General features: G+C 43.9%; 1 protein-coding gene across 1 annotated transcript in view; it reads left to right on the forward strand.

Moving 5' to 3' along the window:
- The window catches only part of LOC124779672 (juvenile hormone esterase-like), an 88,357-nt gene that overhangs the window by 32,875 nt on the left and 34,052 nt on the right, over positions 1-21,430 (forward strand). Inside the window, exons 5-8 of the mRNA XM_047253727.1 lie at positions 5,211-5,396; positions 8,393-8,568; positions 10,603-10,768; positions 21,130-21,305. Of these exons, the coding sequence (XP_047109683.1) occupies positions 5,211-5,396; positions 8,393-8,568; positions 10,603-10,768; positions 21,130-21,305 (704 nt within the window). The remainder of the gene's footprint in view (positions 1-5,210; positions 5,397-8,392; positions 8,569-10,602; positions 10,769-21,129; positions 21,306-21,430) is intronic.

Genomic DNA, 21,430 nt, shown 5'->3' on the forward strand with positions numbered 1-21,430 from the left:
GGATGCGACCATCATGAAGCTATAAACGGAACCTGGATTCATCAGAAAAAATGACATTTTGCCATTCGTGCACCCAGGTTCGTTGCTGAGTACACCATCTCAGGCGCTGCTGTCTGTGGTGATGCAGCGTCAGAGGTAACCGCAGCCATGGTCTCCGAGCTGATAGTCCATGCAGCTGCAAACGTCGTCGAAGTGTTCGTGCAGATGGTTGTTGTGTTGCAAACGTCCCCATCTGTTGACTCAGGGATCGAGACGTGGCTGCAAGATCCGTTACAGCCATGCGGATAAGATGCCTGTCATCTCGACTGCTAGTAATACGAGGCCGTTGGGATCCAGCACGGCTTTCCGTATTACCCTCCTGAACCAACCGATTCCATATTCTGCTAACAGTCATTGGATCTCGACCAACGCGAGCATCAATGTTGCGGTACGATAAACCGCAATCGCGATAGGCTACAATCCGACCTTTGTCAAAGTCGGAAACGTGATGGTACGCATTTCTCCTCCTTACACGAGGCATCATAACAACGTTTCACCAGGCAACGTCGGTCAACTGCTGTTTGTGTATAAGAAATCGGTTGCAAACTTTCCTCATGTCAGCACGTTGTAGGTGTCGCCACAGGCCTTGTGTGAATGCTCTGAAAAGCTAATCATTTGCATATCACAGCATTTTCTTCCTGTCTGTTAAATTTCGCGTCTGTAGCACGTCATCTTCGTGGTGTAGGAATTTTAATGGCCAGTAGTGTAGCTACGTACGTTACCGCATCACGCCCCCACAACATCATCATGGAGCATTCAGTCACACGGTGGATGGTGCTCATAATTTATGCGAAACAGAGAATACGGAGAGAAATGGAAGGGGTAAGGGGGAACCGTACAAGGCGTTGTAGTAATGCTATGGTAAATGCTGAAAATTTATATCGAACCAGGACTCGAACCCGTATTTGTCGCTTCTCATGAGCGGTCGCCTTAACCGCTTCGGCCATCCTGGACACGTTCCCTGACCGACTCAAATTTCCCGTTTTCTCACGCTGCTATGCAGCGTCCCTCGTCCAGTAACCCCCTACTCGCAAATTATTGATTGCCGAGAGAGTTCGGACGATATTAGTGCATCCGCATCAAAACAAACGTCAATTAATCGTCGCGCACTTACATAAATGTATATATTTGAATGATGTCTGTTGTGTCAGACATGATCCACTGAACAGATACCACTCAAATACATACAGAGTCCTCATAATGTTTGGCTTATCTGTATGATAGTGTTTTATTATCGTTCTCTATAGTCTTAAATTTGATCATTCAAAGCAAGCTTAATTTAATCTGTAACTGTGCCATTTCTTATTCAGGGTGTTTCACAGTTCATGTTACATACTTCTAGAGGTTGTAGGGGGGACTTAGTAGATCAAGTTTAACATGGGAACCCATACCCGCGAACGTCATCCAACGACGCTGCTGAGTGTCAAAGTTACGGGCGCCGGCTCCTGTAAATGTATTTATATACAGGGTGTTTCCATGATGACGTAACAAACCTTCAAGAATGGTGGAGAAGTATAAATGTATCAATTGGAAGTAAGGGTCCCTGTACCGGAAATGGACGAGTCGAAAGTTATAAGCGAAAACCTTTATAATACCTCTAACAGTGGAATACATGTTGTTGCTAAGACTGTAGGGTCCAGCTTTCAGAGGTGGTATTATGGACCAAAACATGGTTTCTAAAATACATATCTTAAGAGCTAGATCTTGTGCAATAGAGGAGATGTGTTTCACTGTAGTGAAGATGAACAAGTGCTCATACCTCCTGAGGTATGCATTTTAGAGACCTTCTTCATTGGACTTTTTTCCTTGTTTTGGTCCGCACTACTACCACCTCTGGAAGTTGCCTACCCTACAGTCTTAGCAACAACACTACCAGTACATGCATTCCACAGTTAGAGGTAGCAGCACGATTTTCGCTTATAACTTTCCGACACATTTGTTTCCGGTACAGGGCCCTTACCTCAAATTGATGCATTTATCCTTCTCCATCATCCTAGAAAGTCCGTGACATCATCACGAAATTACCCTGTATATACATACATTAACAGGCGCCCCGCGCCTATAACTTCGACCCTCTGTAACATCGTTGGACGACGTTTCCGGACATGGGTTCCTATGCTAAACTTGATTACAAAGTCGCCCCTACAATTTAGAATTCTGAAACACCCAATAGATTCTGGGCACTGAATTCCCTAAGGTATGCTGGAGACAAGAGAAGGTAATGGATAGGTCTCCATAAACTCTAAACTGGAGCCTCTTGAAGGTTTTGCGAGAAGTTTACTCTCTCTATCTCTGTGAAAATCCTTGTACTAGAAAGATCAAAGGCACCCCAAAATCGGTGGATCAAAATTTTCTTTCTATTCTGGAACAGTAACATGCCACAGGCAAAAATCTGTCGGTTGGAGTAGCGAAATGGATCATTTGTAGCAATTACTGACAAACATCTCTCTTGCTCTTGCAAACAGACAAAAGCCATATTTAGTGGGTATGTTGTTTTTAAGGAACACTGTAAGAATTGGAAAACTGACCTCGTTTCAATGTGTCGACGTTGCCACCAGTAGTTTACGTTGGCTGCAATTCATCATGTTTAGTTCCTTCATTACTGCGTGTTCGGAAAATGCCGTTATAAACTTCTAAGACTTGTAGAGGGGAGTGAATAGATAATATTTTGAACTGGAACCAACGTCCGGAAACGCATCGCTTCCGTGCTACAACCAGTTGAAAATATGTTCATCACGCGACCACTTTTACAAGTAATTTATGAGACTTGATTCAGTACTCTACAGTTCCACTCATTAATAGCCAAAGAAATTACTCGTCATCACGTTGACGGTCCTCTTCAACGTGATGCAGTACGGTCTCTTCCAATTCGGGTGTGTGCGGCGTCTCCTTGGAGCACCAGAGTCACTCCTACTGACGGTGAAGGTACCCTTTCTCGAAGCCGTTGCGTAACTGTGGCGAAAAGGGTATGCGATGGTATCGGACGTTGTGGATAACGATCTTGATACAGGCGACGAGCAGCTGTTCCATTACCGTGAGCTTTGCCATTCAGAAGCATCATGTGGGTGTATTCTACAGACGTGTACCCTACCATGTTGCTCTGACATTCACAGACACGTGAATAAGGCTTGAACCAGGTCAGAGAAGTACGACAGACTTCAAATGTTATCAGCCGATCCGATGTAATCATCCCCACCATGACTACCCTGTTGCATACCTACCTAACAAACATGTTTTCTAGCGGTGTTTCGGGACTTGGGTTCTTATTCAAACTATTGTGTAATTACTCCCCCTACAAGTCCTAAAAGTTTGTAACGGGAATTTCCGAATACCCTGTATATCAAAAAGAATGACATTTTTGAGAACGTCTTACTAATTCGTGTATTCAATTAAAAAAATCGGGAAATAAGAGTAAATGTATAACCCCACACCTACTGCTGTAATTTATTATGCTTTTCCCTAAGTAACAGAACTCCTGTCTCTATGTTGTCACGTATAACCCTCTACAAAAATTTAGTTTAGTTTCCAAATAAAGTATATTATGGGAAGATAGTCCTGTTAATGGGAAAGGCTAATCGATAGAGTTACCCTTCTCACTGGATTTGTCCGTATGTTGAGTCAAATGGATAAGTAAATCAGACAATTCAATTATTTTCCTAAGGTCTTACGCAGGGTTTAGAAAGAAACGCAGTGTGAATAGTATTATATTGAAGCTAGGACAACTCAGTTCCAAGTTCATTTAATGGTTTAAAACATGTACTAACGGTCGCCAGCCTATCCAGGCAATAAAACGTGAAGTATTGGAAAAGCAGAAGTATGAATTTTGCGTACTTTCTTGCTACTGTTTAATTTGCTTCTTCAAATAAATAAACATTGTTGCACTACACCCTTATACATGACGTTTTTAAGAGAAAGAGACTAGCAGATAACTTCAAGGGAGCTAAAAAAAATTTGGCCTGGGGGGACCTTTAGAAAAGCAATTCTATAATCAACAAACTTAAATACTAAAATACTTAGATACTAAAGGACACACTTTTTATACTGAACATTTCACTTCAAGAAAACCTCTTTCTTACTGGAATTTACTTTCGAAAGCTATTATTCTTTGAACTATCTCTGTATTGACATTTGAGAGACTCTAGTAACTGCACTCAGATTGAATATTACTTAAGCAAGCTTTTACTATAACACTTCGCAATACTTAACAAAACACAAAAACAATTTAAATGGTGCCTCTTTATATTAACTTGGCACTTCATAAGTATGTAGAACAGGAAACTCGAATTAATCAAACACCAGGAAGGAACCCTATATAGGTCTATGATTAGGATGAAATAACGGGATGAACCAGTTTCTTTAAAGTTCAAGAATGGTTATTAAAACGCAGTTTAAATTAATGGTTCACGCTGTACAAAAGTAGAAACACAACAAAATCGTATCTCGTGACTGTAGGCTTGGCTGTGGCGAACAGTTATGACGGCTACACTACCCACAGTACGGTCCGCAACTAACTTCCTGCATGGGCTCAGTTTCTCTTCTTGGCGTCGTTCAATTTTACATACAGTAGCCCAACAACTCGCGGGAATGCCGTAAGCCGTTTGCAGTCTTCATCCGAGGTATTTTTGTGCGAATTTGGAGGCAAAGCTTCTCCTGCTCCACAAAGGTGTTGCCTCAATCACTGCTGCCTACAGACTGTATGTCTTACTTCCCACGCTTGCGCCAATTCGCCCTCGCCTCCTTTTGCACTCCCAGAGCCACTTTCGTTTCAAACAAAAGCACACTGGCTTTTATGTAACACCTATTTCTTACATTGTTCCTAAGCGTGACCATTTCTTAAATTGTCAAATTTACATCAGCGTGAACAATTTATACACACAAAAATTTTAAATACAAAATGTCATCAGAAAATTATTTAACGTAATAGACAATTTACGTGGTATTTTACATACATGAACACCAGTCTCCAGTACAGCACACTTTACTTTACATCTACAGAAAATATAGTACCAATATGCGAAAATTTTACAGCAAAAAAAATTATAAAAATTTAAATAAACCATAAACAATAATGTTATAAATGATGGAAAGTACCTAACCTGTTGCTGTGTGTGCCATTACAAGGAATGTGTCATAGGGTCCACATTAACTGCCATGCTTTCTTTTTGACACAGGACTACTAAGTTTGAACGACAGCATCGCTATGGGTAACAACGCCTTCAAGGACATGGTGGCGGCGCTGCAGTGGGTCCAAGACAACGTCAGGGCGTTCGGAGGAGATCCAGAGAAAGTCACCATCTTTGGCCAGAGTGCTGGAGGCATCAGCTGCGAAATGCTCATGTACTCTCCACTAGCCAGAGGTGAGCACCCGAAAACGATAAGCCAGCGGCTCTACTGCCTAAATCATAAAATGACCCTTAGAGATACATAATGAGCTTTACTTTCTCATAACTGAAGTGTGGCACTATGAGGCAAAGTACCAGTGTAATTGAAAACCATACTTTTTTGTTGAACGTAATGAAAATAGGATTTTAGTTTTAACCAGTGTTCTGCTTTGTATGAAAACCGGAACCACAAGAAAAATATTTGTCATTTTGACTTAATATTCAATACTCTTCTTGTGAATAAATATGAACAGGTTCATTTACTGATGTACGTCATAAAAAAAGAAGATGCCGCGTATTATTGTGCGGAAAATAGTGTAACGTGAGGAAGCTGCTAATCGATGCTGTAAACAACGTAAAACGGATTAAGCACTGTTTTGTCTTGGTTGCTACGTTTAACAAAAACCAGTCGGAAATCAACTACGGAATAGCATACCACAAACCAGTTAACTAAAAAATTAATTTAGATAATTAAGTATGCCTAGTCAAATGTACATATTAGATGAACATCTGTGAGAACGAAATACGACGAAACAATAACTGCTAGTTGTAACTGAACGTAACGCAGATTTTGCTGGACGAAGGCACTCAGATTTACATGCAATGTCCGTCCAAAATGTTCGGAGACTGGTTGTATTCCTGGCGTATAAGCGACCTCAGCGCAGTAACAACTGTCAGCAACAGATGTGCTCCCGATCAGTCAGTTGTTAGCAGGCAGTGTTAAGTAGTGGATGTGCGTAGTGTGTCAACGTTGTTGTGTCACAAATCACAGAGGAGAAACATCTCTAACTTATGTGTGCAGCACATTCTCCAGAATATTTTGAAGAAGATGTAAGGTGTATAACAATTACGTATTACACGTTAAGTGAGCATTTTAGAGACTTTGACAAGTTAAGCCACAGTATTCGAAAGCGGCAGCAGTCGAACAAGGAAAACTGTGACGTGCGCGACAGTGGTCACGCTTCTGCCCAGCGTGAGAATGCCGATGACCAGTGAAGTTTGCGCATCAGCATTCAACACTTCGACAGATCAACGACCGAGGAGACGGGCAATGCTTCCAAGGGAACAACGACCAACGCTGTTCGCACATCAGTGGTCAATGGTCCAGGAATTGTCAGTATACTGAACTCACGCGCGTGACGTATCTGGCGATGCGGACGGGGACGACAGGGCAACGCCCTATCACACGAGCGTAGAAGCAAAACAGTGGAAAGCCGGCACGTGTGTCGACATTCGTTACCTTTCGGCCCAACGTGAGAAGCATAGATAACGACTGAAGAGTGAGTCGCCGCCCTAGAAGCTTATCAACATTGGCAAAAAAACACTGAGTAAATACCTCCGACAAACGGGCGTAAGGGGGTCCTTTGAGGAGGTACCTTGAGGTGCTTCGAGGGGAGAAAGAAGAGACGAAGAAACGTCACCTGGACGGGGGGACCGACGGTCAGTTAGCGGACGTCATACTTCGCTACAACGACTTACCAGCTACGCTGTTCGACAGAAGAAGATGTCGTATCGCGCCAGTAGGTCAACGCAGAAGATGCCATCGCAGATGTTACCAGAAAGAAGTGCGTGCCGTACTTTCCCAGATGGCTGGCGAGGAGGAATGGACTGCGATCTCATCAAATGGGTTTCCTGTGAACTTAGAGGGTGATGAACTCCGCCAGAAGACGCCGAACCTGAGGGTCGCTGGTTCGATTCCTGGACGGAGCACTCCGCGTCACGCCGTAGCCGCTTGTTAATAACGCAACGAGCGAATTCACAAGGAGAAGGCAGCCGCCGCCGCCTCAAGGAGTCACGGGCACTATACTAAACGGAACAATACGCCGTTGGCGTGCCGCTGCAACACAAGCCGTCGCCACATCAGCTGTCACCGGAATCTGCACGCTACGAGATTCAGAAGCATCCGACCCACCTTACATTTCAAGGCGGTGGGTTGTATTGTATTGTATGTTAACCGGGGACCTAGAACCGACGGAGAGGCTCCGTTCCCGCCGCAGCCGCAGTGGTCCGCAACCCCACGACGACTACCGCAGTCCACTTCACCTCTCCGCCGCCCCACATTGAACCCAGGGTTATTGTGCGGTTCGGCCCCCGGTGGGCGGCGGGCGGCGGTGGGTTACTCCGTACTGTTAATGAAATAAATGAAAAAATGCCAAGACTCCGCCGCTCCGCCGCCGCGAGGAATTGGGCGAGTTAAGACACAGTGTATTAGTCTGTTTGCTTAAAGGGTCTTATGTCTCAATAAAGGACTGTTAGCGTAACCACTCACACCTCACCCACTGAGCCAAGGAAAGAGCCAACTCCACCGCCCACAAAGTGTCGCTTCCTTCCCGCCATCCCTGACAAAATAATGACCTCTGCTCCCCTCTGGGACTGACGCTCAATATCTTGAGTCACTAAACCCCGACCCGCTACAAAGAGAAAAGTGTGTGCGAAGTTTTTCCCGCTCACCTTGACTCCTGAGCAACAGCATCGACTGTGGACGCGTGCCGCGACTCGACCGCAAGGCAAATCGCTGACAGTTCTTTCTCGGGAGAAATTATCGTCCGTGACGGAACTTGGTGTTATAACATGAAGCTATCGAACGAGGAAAAATTGCGTAAATTCACATGAAGGAACAAAGTTTTGTCGACGTAACCGACATCCAAGCCAACGCGACAGGCGAGCTGAACAACGTACCAAAGAAGGAGTTTCCTGACAGTTTTACATGTTTGTATGAACGTTCTGTGCGTTTTACTCAAGTGTAGGGGGAGGGGAGAATATATGGAACATCTGTAATATTAAAACCACCATGTAAACTATTTTCTATTTTTTATTAAATCAGTCTCGAAATTTTTTGGACGGAATGTGTATACTTATGATCTACATTCCAGAAAACAGTCGACAACAGATATCAAGGATTAAAGCAAAGGTGGCAAGGTTTTGGTATTCAGTAGTAGCAGTGGGCAGCTCAGAAACGCATTCTGTTTCAGGGCTGTTCAGAGCCGTTATATCGCAGAGCGGCTCAGCGCTTGGGGGCGACCACATCGTGGACACCAACCGCGAGATGGCTTTCTGCATCGGCAACGAGCTGGGCCTGCAGACGGAGGATCCTGCGGAGCTGCTGGCGTTCCTACAGACAGCGGACGCGGAGGCTCTCTACCAAACGGTGAGGCATTGCTAGCTGCCCACCTAAAATACACAACTATGTACATTTCATCCCCTCGCCGAATCTCCACCGTATTCTTGTAATTAGATACTACCCAACACTTAATGATATTTTATTGAAATAACTTATTGACTGTCAGTTAAACCAGAGACTCAGGTTGTACTACGAGAAGATATTGCGACAGCTTAATTTCACAAAAAACTAGAAACAATAATTTTATTCACGTTCCTCAGTTGTTGTTTCTTTGGTATTCAGTCCTAACAAGGAAATATTATCAACTCGCTCTCACATTTTAAGGAGCAAAAAAGCACACTTGCAAGATATCACCCACAGAAATCGATCCGGGTGAAAATTAACTGCAGTATTCTTTAGGATCCATCATCTCGCCAAGTCACAATAGCTCCCTGGAAACAGTTAATTAGCATATCGTCAGTTCCTTTATAAATATTGGCTCTTGAATTCGAAATACTCTTCAGTTATCGATAACATATGGGCCTATAATATCACGAAATTTCAATTCTTTGCACTTTTTATTTATGATCCGTGTAATTTGTTTTCACCAAAGATCATCATTACTTCCACGCACTTGAACGATATAGTCTCTGACACGAAATATCCTCCTTCCAAGTTAAATGAACATTATGTTTCAAATTTAAACATTCGCGTCACTGAACTATTTAGAAAGTTGTAACTAGAGAATATTTCAGTACCAGTTATCACTTTAGATTGATCTGCTATCATAAGTTCGATTAACAAAGTCTAGCTGCCCACTTGGTTGAGTTATTAGAAGTCAAAGATAACTTTTTTATTTTCAGCAGTGCCAAATTGAATTTCGGCTTCAGTTGTGTGTTTTCGTAAATTGGTAATACTTTTTCCAGCACAAACAACAAAAAATTTTAAACATAAATCAGATCACCGGTAACTTCAACTTAATTATCACAACTTCACAAAAGTTTTATTGCTATACGATATGTACAGCGTCATTAACAAGAAGATCGGATTACAGATCTTGACACATCAAAATATCAAGGCAGACTGAAAATTTTTTCAGTGTAAATTAATCTTTCTCTCTTTTCATATGTTAACAAAAGCGTGCAGAGTAATAACTTGACGCTCTTGGCGTCTTCTTCATCGCTCTAGCGGCTGAACTGAAGGCGAATATGTCCGGTGGTGTTAACTCCTCTGACAGATTTGAAGACTGTCTTAGCTGCCAATATCTTGCTGCACCGCTTAAAAAGAAAAAAAACAATATAAAACATCTTTTCTGGTTACATGCGAACAATATAAATTACATAACATAAAATCGTAAGTCACAATTACAAGAAAATATGAATTCGACTTACCATATGTATTATTGCCGCTGGAAAGACAAGTAATGATATGACTAATTATTTCGTATCACGTCTGTACATTTGATAGATGGTTTCCACTGGGATCTGAGTCCAACCTCAGGACACAGTTTCATCACGTATCTAATGGTTCAAATGGCTCTGAGCACTATGGAACTTAACTGCTGAGGTCATCAGTCCCCTAGAACTTAAAACTGCTTAAACCTAACTAACCTAAGGACAGCACACACATCCACGCCCGAGGCAGGATTCGAACCCGCGACCGTAGTGGCCTCGCGGTTCCAGACTGTAGCGCCTAGAACCGCACGGCCACTCCGGCCGGCCATCACGTATCTTAACGATCTTTTATAGTCAGTATTGCTTTCCTTTCGTAGCGATGTTAATGGTGGAATGGCTTCGTACACTAAAAATAACTGCTCGAGTGTTAGAAATATAAAACGTGTAAATCGAATAGGTTAACGATGAGATCAGTTTCCAAGCGCATTTACGTTTCCAACTTCTTCCTTTATGTGTGTGTGTGTTTGTGTATGTGTGTGTGTGTGAGAGAGAGAGAGAGAGAGAGAGAGCCTGTTTGTCTTGCAACCATTATTACTGGCAGAATGAGCAGCCTGCAGCCCGCCAGTAGCGTATTTCCAATAACGATGAGACTCCGGTCATTCCACGAGCACAACTTGCTGTGTTGCAGAGCTGCGGAACGGAGTTCCAGATAACGGCTGAGCCAGATGTGGAGGGTGCCTTCATGACGGCGGATCACAGCCGCTTGGGAGCGTGGGCGATCGCCGGCAACTTCACACACCTGCCGCTCCTCACGGGCGTCACCACCGGAGAGGGCAAAATGGGCGTCGCGGGAGGTATGTGTAGCCACTTAGGCAGTTCTTATTCTCGGCGAAACGGAAATAATTAGAGACAGGAGGAGGGGAGAGGGGGAACTGATTTGGTTCAGGTACAACATCTCATCAACATGAGAGTACAGGCTGTTTCAAAAAGAATAGACCCTATACGTATTACAGAGTATTATTTCGTCCAAAATATCGATCGCTGCGCCTCGGCTCGGCTATTGGAGAAACGAATGCGCAGTCTAGTTTATATTAATAGCCGCTAGATGTTAGTTGTCTTCTGTTTTGCTTGGTAACCGTCATATGTTTAAAATGGCTACTCCGCAGTAGAAATCATTTTGTGTTCTTCAGACCGCGAAGTGCAATTCCGTGGTTACAGTGCCAAGACGTTTCAGGTTGAGGTACCAAATTGATCCTCCGAATGGGTGGAACATTCGCAGATGGTATCGATAGTTTCTGGACACAGGATGAGCATGTAAAGGAAAGAGTCCTGGCCGCCCTCGTGTTCCTGAAGGAAATGTTGCACGAATTCAAACTGCTTTCTAACGTAGTCCTTCAAAATCAACTCGTCGTGCCAGTCGGCAGTTACAACTGCCTACAACAACAATTTGGCGTATTTTGAGACGTCGGTTGGTTCTGAAGCCGTACATGTTACACCTGTTACAAGCTGTGCGACCTGATGACAAACGCAAACGTGTGACATTTTGTAATGAGATTCTTGATACTATTGACAATGATTACACTTTCGCACAACGCATCCTATTCAGTGATGAAGCGACTTTCCATGTTAGTGGTCAGGTAAACAATGTTCGAATTTGGGGCCTGTTTTTGTTGTTGTGGTCTTCAGTCCTGAGACTGGTTTGATGCAGCTCTCCATGCTACTCTATCCTGTGCAAGCTTCTTCATCTCCCAGTACTTACTGCAACTTACATCCTTCTGAATCTGCTTAGTGTATTCATCTCTTGGTCTCCCTCTACGATTTTTACCCTCCACGCTGCCCTCCAATACTAAATTTGTAATCCCTTGATGTCTCAGAATATGTTCTCCCACCCAGTCCCTTCTTCTTGTCAAGTTGTGCCACAAACTCCTCTTCTCCCCTATTCTATTCAATACCTCCTCATTAGTTACGTGATCTACCCATCTAATCGTCAGCATTCTTCTGTAGCACCACATTTCGAAAGCTTCTATTCTCTTCTTGTCCAAACTATTTATCGTCCATGTTTCACTTCCATACATGGCTACACTCCATACAAAAACTTCCAGAAACGACTTCCTGACACTTAAATCTATACTCGATGTTAACAAATTTCTCTTCTTCAGAAACGCTTTCCTTGCCATTGCCAGTCTACATTTTATATCCTCTCTACTTCGACCATCATCAGTTATTTTGCTCCCCAAATAGCAAAACTCCTTTACTACTTTAAGTGTCTCATTTCCTAATCTAATTCCCACAGCATCACCCGACTTAATTCGACTACATTCCATTATCCTCGTTCTGCTTTTGTTGATGTTCATCTTATATCCTCCTTTCAAGACACTGTCCATTCTGTTCAGCTGCTCTTCCAAGTCCTTTGCTGCCTCTGACAGAATTACAATGTCATCGGCGAACCTCAAAGTTTTTATTTCTTCGCCATGGATTTTAATACCTACTCCAAACTTTTCTTTTGTTTCCTTTACTGCTTGCTCAATATACAGATTGAATAACATCGGGGATAGGCTACAACTCTGTCTCACTCCTTTCCCAACCACTGCTTCCCTTTCGTGCCCCTCGACTCTTATAATTGCAGTCTGGTTTCTGTACAAATTGTAAATAGCCTTTCGCTCCCTGTATTTGACCCCTGCCACTTTTGGAATTTGAAAGAGAGTATTCCAGTCAGCATTGTCAAAAGCTTTCGCTAAGTCTACAAATGCTAGAAACGTAGGTTTGCCTTTCCTTAATCTAGCTTCTAAGATAAGCCATTGAGCATGTACGAGATTCGCCCAAAGTCAATGTGTTTTGTGGGATATCCCGATCATCTGTTTATGGCCCATTCTTCTTCGATGGAAACACGGTTAATGGTCAGCAGTATCTCGCTATGGTAGAAAACAAGTCGTTTCCGAGGCTGCACGAAGACAACTGAATTTTTCAACAAGACGGGGCACCGCCTCACTGGAGTCACCAAGTGCGTGAATATCTGAATCCAACTCTACCGAACCATTGGACTGGTCGTCAAGGAGCTGGCGACTTAGCATGTCTCAGCTGGACTACACGGTCACCGGCTTTGACACTCTCTGACTTCTTCCTGTGGGGTTTCGTTAAAGACAACGTTTATGTACCACCACTCCCAGAGAACCTGGAAGAGTTGAAGAACCGGATCCGTACCGTCATAACATCAGTGACGAAGGACATGCTTGCCCGAGTATGGGAGGAATTTGACTATCGATGTGATATTGGTCATGTCGCTTATGGAGGACATATTGAAGATCTGTAATCAGAACTTGAGAGGTTCGTAAATATGTGTGTAAAGTTTCATATTCGTATGTGTTCAAGTTTAATAAATACACTCCTGGAAATTGAAATAAGAACACCGTGAATTCATTGTCCCAGGAAGTGGAAACTTTATTGACACATTCCTGGGGTCAGATACATCACATGATCACACTGACAGAACCACAGGCACATAGACACAGGCAACAGAGCATGCACAATGTCGGCACTAGTGCAGTGTATATCCACCTTTCGCAGCAATGCATGCTGCTATTCTCCCATGGAGACGATCGTAGAGATGCTGGATGTAGTCCTGTGGAATCGCTTGCCATGCCATTTCCACCTGGCGCCTCAGTTGGACCAGCGTTCGTGCTGGACGTGCAGACCGCGTGAGACGACGCTTCATCCAGTCCCAAACATGCTCAATGGGGGACAGATCCGGAGATCTTGCTGGCCAGGGTAGTTGACTTACACCTTCTAGAGCACGTTGGGTGGCACGGGATACATGCGGACGTGCATTGTCCTGTTGGAACAGCAAGTTCCCTTGCCGGTCTAGGAATGGTAGAACGATGGGTTCGATGACGGTTTGGATGTACCGTGCACTATTCAGTGTCCCCTCGACGATCACCAGTGGTGTACGGCCAGTGTAGGAGATCGCTCCCATGCCGGGTGTTGGCCCTGTGTGCCTCGGTCGTATGCAGTCCTGATTGTGGCGCTCACCTGCACGGCGCCAAACACGCATACGACCATCATTGGCACCAAGGCAGAAGCGACTCTCATCGCTGAAGACGACACGTCTCCATTCGTCCCTCCATTCACGCCTGTCGCGACACCACTGGAGGCGGGCTGCACGATGTTGGGGCGTGAGCGGAAGACGGCCTAACGGTGTGCGGGACCGTAGCCCAGCTTCATGGAGACGGTTGCGAATGGTCCTCGCCGATACCCCAGGAGCAACAGAGTCCCTAATTTGCTGGGAAGTGGCGGTGCGGTCCCCTACGGCACTGCGTAGGATCCTACGGTCTTGGCGTGCATCCGTGCGTCGCTGCGGTCCGGTCCCAGGTCGACGGGCACGTGCACCTTCCGCCGACCACTGGCGACAACATCGATGTACTGTGGAGACCTCACGCCCCACGTGTTGAGCAATTCGGCGGTACGTCCACCCGGCCTCCCGCATGCCCACTATACGCCCTCGCTCAAAGTCCGTCAACTGCACATACGGTTCACGTCCACGCTGTCGCGGCATGCTACCAGTGTTAAAGACTGCGATGGAGCTCCGTATGCCACGGCAAACTGGCTGACACTGACGGCGGCGGTGCACAAATGCTGCGCAGCTAGCGCCATTCGACGGCCAACACCGCGGTTCCTGGTGTGTCCGCTGTGCCGTGCGTGTGATCATTGCTTGTACAGCCCTCTTGCAGTGTCCGGAGCAAGTATGGTGGGTCTGACACACCGGTGTCAATGTGTTCTTTTTTCCATTTCCAGGAGTGTATATACATTAGAAATATGTATAATTTTTTTGAAACACCCTGTGATGGAGACGAAACACTAGCTTGGTTACGGTAGGATACCAGAACAGGTCGGCTGTGACCTTATCGAAAGAGTCATCCTAACGTAATTCTGAAGCGATTTCGTGAAACCATGGAGTACTTGAATTACGATGGCTAGGTAGGAATTTCAACCTCACTCTGCCAGAATACAAGCCCAGCACCTTACCCATTACCCGAGTTTGTTCCTCTTGATCTGAATAACAACAGCTTCCCAAGATCAGGATGGGAGAGAACTCTTGTCAGTTCCTGGATTCTTCGCAAAATTTCGGTCACCCACAGACCCTGAACCAGCTGGTACACGGACTGACTCAGAAATCTTATTGTACAGGATTCTAACCATTGGCCAGAGAACACAAAGTGTACACCGTCAATAACCCTTAGAGTACCAAGAGGGGTGTACTTTGTGTCCACCTTTTGGAAATATTGTAATTTATATTGGTATTTCACATCTGAATATTCTGATGAAAATATTTATTGTTTTTTATTATTTCCTTTACCAGATTTTATAAAAATATAATTTTTTCAGCTAAACTTAATCCGTTAGTTTAAGTCTAATGGCAGCCGTCATGAAGTCTACCTCCTTAGTAGTAGACGTGACTTGACAACGAGTGTCTTATTCCATAAATTACAACTTTTTGGCGTTGTAGACCCTCTGGGCACTGAATTTCTCTGTTTGGGTAGCAACAGTGACCTCAAAACTGATTTGTACCGCCTCTCTCTTACTGAGAGAGAAGTGTTAGGCATTTTATAAGAACCTACCGACTTAGAAATTGAATTTGGTGATAGTGATGAAGTGGTGAATGAAACTGTAGAGGAATGTGTTGTGCGCGAGGATGTGCACAGTGTTGGTGTAGAAACAGACTCTGAAGACGAACTTTGGGCACCTGTTGCGGATTATGACGCAGCTGCTGAGGTCATGAGAAGTATTTTACAACCAATGGAATAGTTTTAACGTCCAAACCTTCCCATATCACAAGGCGAGTAACACAGAATACAGTGAAAGAGCGAGAAGGCGTAAGAAATGAAGATAAAGTAGGAGCAGTAAGAGAATAATTTGAAAAGATCTTATCTCCAGAAATTGTTAACATCGTAATAAAGCATACCAATGAAGAAGCATTGAGACAGAATTTATACAAAACTGACAAACCTGAATTCATGGCATATATAGGGTTACTTATTCTTATGGGGTAGGAGGGCGACATTAAATCACCTATTTCCGATCTATGGTCTAACACTTCAGGTAGGTTTGTTTGTGCTGCTAATATGAGTAGAACTAGATTCCGTCAGCTTACTAAAGTAGTAAGATTTGATTACAGAGAGACGCGAAATGAGCGCAGGGAACATGACAATTTTGCTGCAGTACGAGAAGTATTTGATAAAATGAATTAATTACTGACTACATATTATTCTGCTGGGTTGCACACTGTTATTGATGAAATGTTGTCATTGTTCCGTGGCAGAGGTACCTTCAAGATCTTCATGAAGAAAAAACCTGGGAAGTACGGTACACGTGAAAGAATGGTCACAGACTCTAACACCAGATATGGTGCCGTATCCAGGGAAGAAAAATGATAGTCGATAACAATCAAATCCAGCTGCAACTGCAGTGAAACACTTGGTGTTCGTATTTACAATTCAGGGCGAAATATCACCACAGACAGATATTACACTTCAGTTGATTTGGCCAGAGATTTATGGAGGATGTTTCTCTCCTGGAAACATTAGAAGCTAATAGTAAGCACATACCCCAAGAACTGAAAGACATCTCAAGAAGAGAATTACATTCGAGAAATTTGCTTTCAGTGATTCTAGTACTGAAAACATTCCAGTCACAATTATTTTAACATCCCCCGTGAAAAACACAAAAAAATCTTCTGTTACTATCAACTCAGCATTATGACGCTGAAACTGGTATACCTACTCACACTAAGAAGAAAACAGTCATAATGAGACGAGACGCGGCGTTGACTCAATCGATCAAATGGTGAGGAAGTTTCCAACTAAGAGTGCTACAAGAAGGTGGCTGCTGTTTTCTACACTCTTGTGGACATAGCAGCGATAAGTGGTTATGCATTGTTTCTGCTCAAACTCCCACAGTGGAATAAGACAAAATGTGATAAGTGAATGTCTTTCTTCAAGAATTGGGACTACAGTTCAGGGAACAGTGCATTGGAGACAGGGCTACGAATATTAGAGAACTCCATAAGTGTGTGGTTTCTGCCATGGGAGGTATTCTCGGAACATCAAGCAGAAGTTCGCTGCAAAGGAAGCTGAAGGAGGAAGGGGAAGATGTCATTTGTGTTCTCGTGAAGGCCGATCAAATGCAGTGAATTATAATAAAGTGAAGACAACAAGCATTATCTGTAACAACTGTAAGAGATACACATGCAGTAAACACACCAAGAAAACTGTTATATGTTCCAAGAGTGAAGGCGTTTCCGAAGAAAGCTATGAATAAGTGATCCCAGAAACGGTTCGATGTAAACTGTTCTAGTTAACCTAAAATATCTATAATATTTTGAATAACGATGAACTGTTCTTCAACAATTCTGTAACGAATTTTACTACCATAATGAGAATTGCTCAAGAAAATAAGACTAAATAAACTTGGAAGATAAAAGAGCGAAAATACAATATATACGTTTCTGTAGAGATTGCTGAAAGAAATTTACAGTTTCTAGACCTCCATTTTACATCAGTAGCTCTTTATACAATATGTTGTTAAAAAAGGTCTTCAAAAATTATAGAAATTTGACTTATAAAATTTTTGTATGGTGAGCAAAAACTACTTCCCCGCTCCCCCCCCCCCCTTCCCCCCCCCCCCCCTCGGCCACCCCACCCATTGGTACTGCACGTCATGAGAAACACGTTGGTACTGTGAGGGTTAAATAGTTTTCCGCGTATACCTAGAGAGGAATCTCATCAGAAAAGAATAAAAAGCTTTGCATCTCCTGTTGGATGTAACATGTCCATTGTCATGGACTACAGTACATGCATTATTTGCTCAAGAACGACCAAAAGACAGGTGATCGATGTCTGTACGTAAATACTGTAATTAACGGAGCCGCAAAGGAAAAACAACAAAGGATGTTACATGTAGTCCTATAGTGACTAGAGATCATGGCCCTTCTCTCTTTTGCAGCACACGTGATTCTGTAATGTGATACGATAGGCTTGAGAAGCACTCCCATATTCATGCGAAAATTGTTGGACTGAAGGATGGAAGCAACAGTACAACGTGACCTTTTCAAGTAGTATTTTTGTTTTAGATTCTACGGGCAAAGAAACGTACTCCTTTTCCTGTTCTGATGTCCTGATAAGGAATCTTGCATGTATTTATCCAAAAGCGATCGATTTAAGCTCTAAGCCATTATTATGTGAACCGTAGGTCTACTATGAGACATACTTTTATTTTTGCTAACAATGGGTTCTCCAATGATCTGAAATGATCATAACTGAAAAGATCGTGTATTTTCTCGCCAGAGAGAATAGTAATTCTAGGTTCACTGTATGTGGTACAGATATAGAAACCATGTCGATTTAATTTGCCACAGTATTTACATTGCATCAGCACAGTTCGCATTTTATTTGACTCAAATCCTCTGTATGCATTGTCTTTCACATCATCATATGCCTACTGATTTGCGATACTTATGTAATTCAGCAACTAGTTACTCCACCTTCTAAGGTATTCGGTTTGTTTCCTTGTTGTACGCGCTGTTCCAGTACCATGCAACTCAGAGTGATTTTATTGGCTGTTGTGGAAGACGAAAGTACTGTTTTACGCAAAAATCGCATCATAGATAAACTGGGTCTCAGAAGGTGAAGGATGTTCCAAGTAGTTTGCCCGTCACCACGGCACAATAATAAGAAATCTCGAAGGTATCAAAGAGACTGTCAGACACGAACAGTGAATTATATGAGGTTTCCATAATGTTAAAATATTACATTACCCTGCGATGTTAGTGTTTCATTGATACCAGCGTGTCCACAATTTTCGCCTTCACAAGGGCCTCATTATCAGTATGGTGACTTGAATCCTTAAAACTAAACTAAAACTCCTCCAGAACAGACCTTGAAGCCCCAACGGCAGCGATCGACCGGCGTGTATTTCTCAAGCCACAGGCGTCGCTGGATGCGGATACAGAGTGGCATATGGTCAGGACACCACTCACCTGGCCGTATGTCAGTTTTGGAGACCGGACTTTAATCTTTAGTACTTTGAAATTATCCTTTGTTTACAATGTTCTGACAACACTGTCGCACATACGTCTTTCATTTGGTACCTAACTTACTGTAAATAATTCGGAAGATGCCAAAACCTACAAAAAATAACTGCCCATGACGCCTGCAGTAACTGGAAAAACTGAGTACTTAGTTTTAAGAGCATCATGTCATTGTACATACTTTTATTTACGCAGAAATTAGTCTTCAAATGAAGTCAATCCACATTTGTTGGTGAGTTCCATTTTTACATTCAGGTAGGTAATTCTGCTAGGTATAAAATGAAAGTCTTGTAATACACGTCCAAAACTCAGAGGCGGTAGCGAATGGCTCTGTGATCCAATTTTTGAAGCCTTTCGTTCGGTGTAAACTAGAATAGGTCCTCCATTCTTATGTACACTATCTGCCTCTGAATGGGATGAATGGATTGTGAGCTTGAAGGGACCACAAAGCAAGATCATATGTCCCTATCTGCCTCTACTTCTTTTAATGTTAGAGGAAATACACTACTGGCCATTAAAATTGCTACACCGAGAAGAAATGCAGATGATAAAAACGGGTATTCATTGGACAAATATACTATACTACAATTGACATGTGATTACATTTTCACGCGATTTGGGTGCATAGATCCTGAGAAATCAATACCCAGAACAACCACCTCTAGCCGTAATAACGGCCTTGATTCGCCTGGGCATTGAGTCAAACTGAGCTTGGATTGCGTGTACAGGTTGACCAGAAGTTTTCAATTGGCGAGAGATCTGGAGAATGTGCAGGCCAGGGCAGCAGTCGAACATTTTCTGTATCCAGAAAGGCCCGTACAGGACCTGAAACATGCAGTCGTGCATTATCCCTCTGAAGTGTAGGGTTTCGCAGGGATCGAATGAACGGTAGAGCCACGGGTCGTAACACATCTGAAATGTATCGTCCACTGTTCAAAGTGCCGTCAATGCGAACAAGAGGTGACCGAGACGTGTAACCAATGGCACCCCATACCATCACGCCGGGTGATACGCCAGTATGGCGATGACGAACAGACGCTTCCAATGTGCGTTCACCGCGATGTCACCAAACACGGATGCGACCATCATGATGCTGTAAACAGAACCTGAATTCATCCGAAAAAATGACTTTTTGCCATTCGTGCACCCAGGTTCGTCGTCGAGTACACCATCGCAGGCGCTCTTGTCTGCGATGCAGCGTCAAGGGTAACCGCAGCCATGGTCTCCGAGCTGATAGTCCATGCTGCTGCAAACGTCGTCGAAGTGTTCGTGCTGATGGTTGTTGTCTTGCAAACGTCCCCATCTGTTGACTCAGGGATCGAGATGTGGCTGCACGACCCGTTACAGCCATGCGGATAAGATGCCTGTCATCTCGACTGGTAGTGATACGAGGCCGTTGGGATGCAGCACGGCGTTCCGTATTACCATCCTGAACTCACCGAGTCCATATTCTGCTAACAGTCATTGGATCTCGACCAACGCGAGCAGCAATGTCGCGATACGATAAACCGCAATCGCGATAGGCTACAATCCGACCTTTATCAAAGTCGGAAACGTGATGGTAGATATGTTTCCTCCTTACACGAGGCATCACAACAACGTCTCACTAGGCAACGCCAGTCAACTGCTGTTTGTGTATGAGAAATCGGTTGGAAAAGTTCCTCATGTCAGCACGTTGTAGGTGTCGCCACCGGCGCCAACCTTGTGTGAATGCTCTGAACAGCTAATCATTTGCATATCACAGCATCTTCTTCCTGTCGGTTAAATTTCACGTCTGTAGCACGTCATCTTCATGGTGTAGCAATTTTAATGGGCAGAAGTGTAGATAGACGCCTTGTAGATATCTAGAATCCACTGCGACCTCCGCAGTTGATGCAATTGGTTTGGGTTCAGGAAATTAAAGCTGTAACTCATTTTGCTTAGGGGCGACAGTGATTAATTTTTAACCGTTGCAGGCCAGCCGCTGTGGCCGAGCGGTTGTAGGCGCTTCAGTCCGCAGGTTCGAATCCTGCCTCGGGCGTGGATGTGTGTGATGTCCCTTAGGTTAGTTAGGTTTAAGTAGTTCTAAGTGTAGGGGAGTCATGACCTCGGATGTCAAGTCCCGTAGTCCTTAGAGCCATTTTTTAACCGTTGCAGGTTACATTCCCGACAGTACACTGGCGGAGTTGAACTCTGACTTCGAAGGTGCGATCGACAACATTCTCCGTCTGGGGGACATGGACGAGAAGCTGGCCGTGGCGGACGCCGTCAGGCTGTTCTACTTCGGCAACGTGACTACTATCAGCGCCGACGCAGCCATACCCTACGCTGAGGTGAGTCGCTACGCACGGCCTGTCGCACGCGGTCCTCGCCCGCTTTGTGGGGCTAAAGCCTCATCGTCTCATTTATGTCCCAAGCTCGTTATGACCTTCTGGACTCAACAAAATTTCATGTTTCC

The sequence above is a fragment of the Schistocerca piceifrons genome, chromosome 1 (genome assembly GCF_021461385.2).
Source record: "Schistocerca piceifrons isolate TAMUIC-IGC-003096 chromosome 1, iqSchPice1.1, whole genome shotgun sequence".
NCBI classification, from domain to species: domain Eukaryota; kingdom Metazoa; phylum Arthropoda; class Insecta; order Orthoptera; family Acrididae; genus Schistocerca; species Schistocerca piceifrons.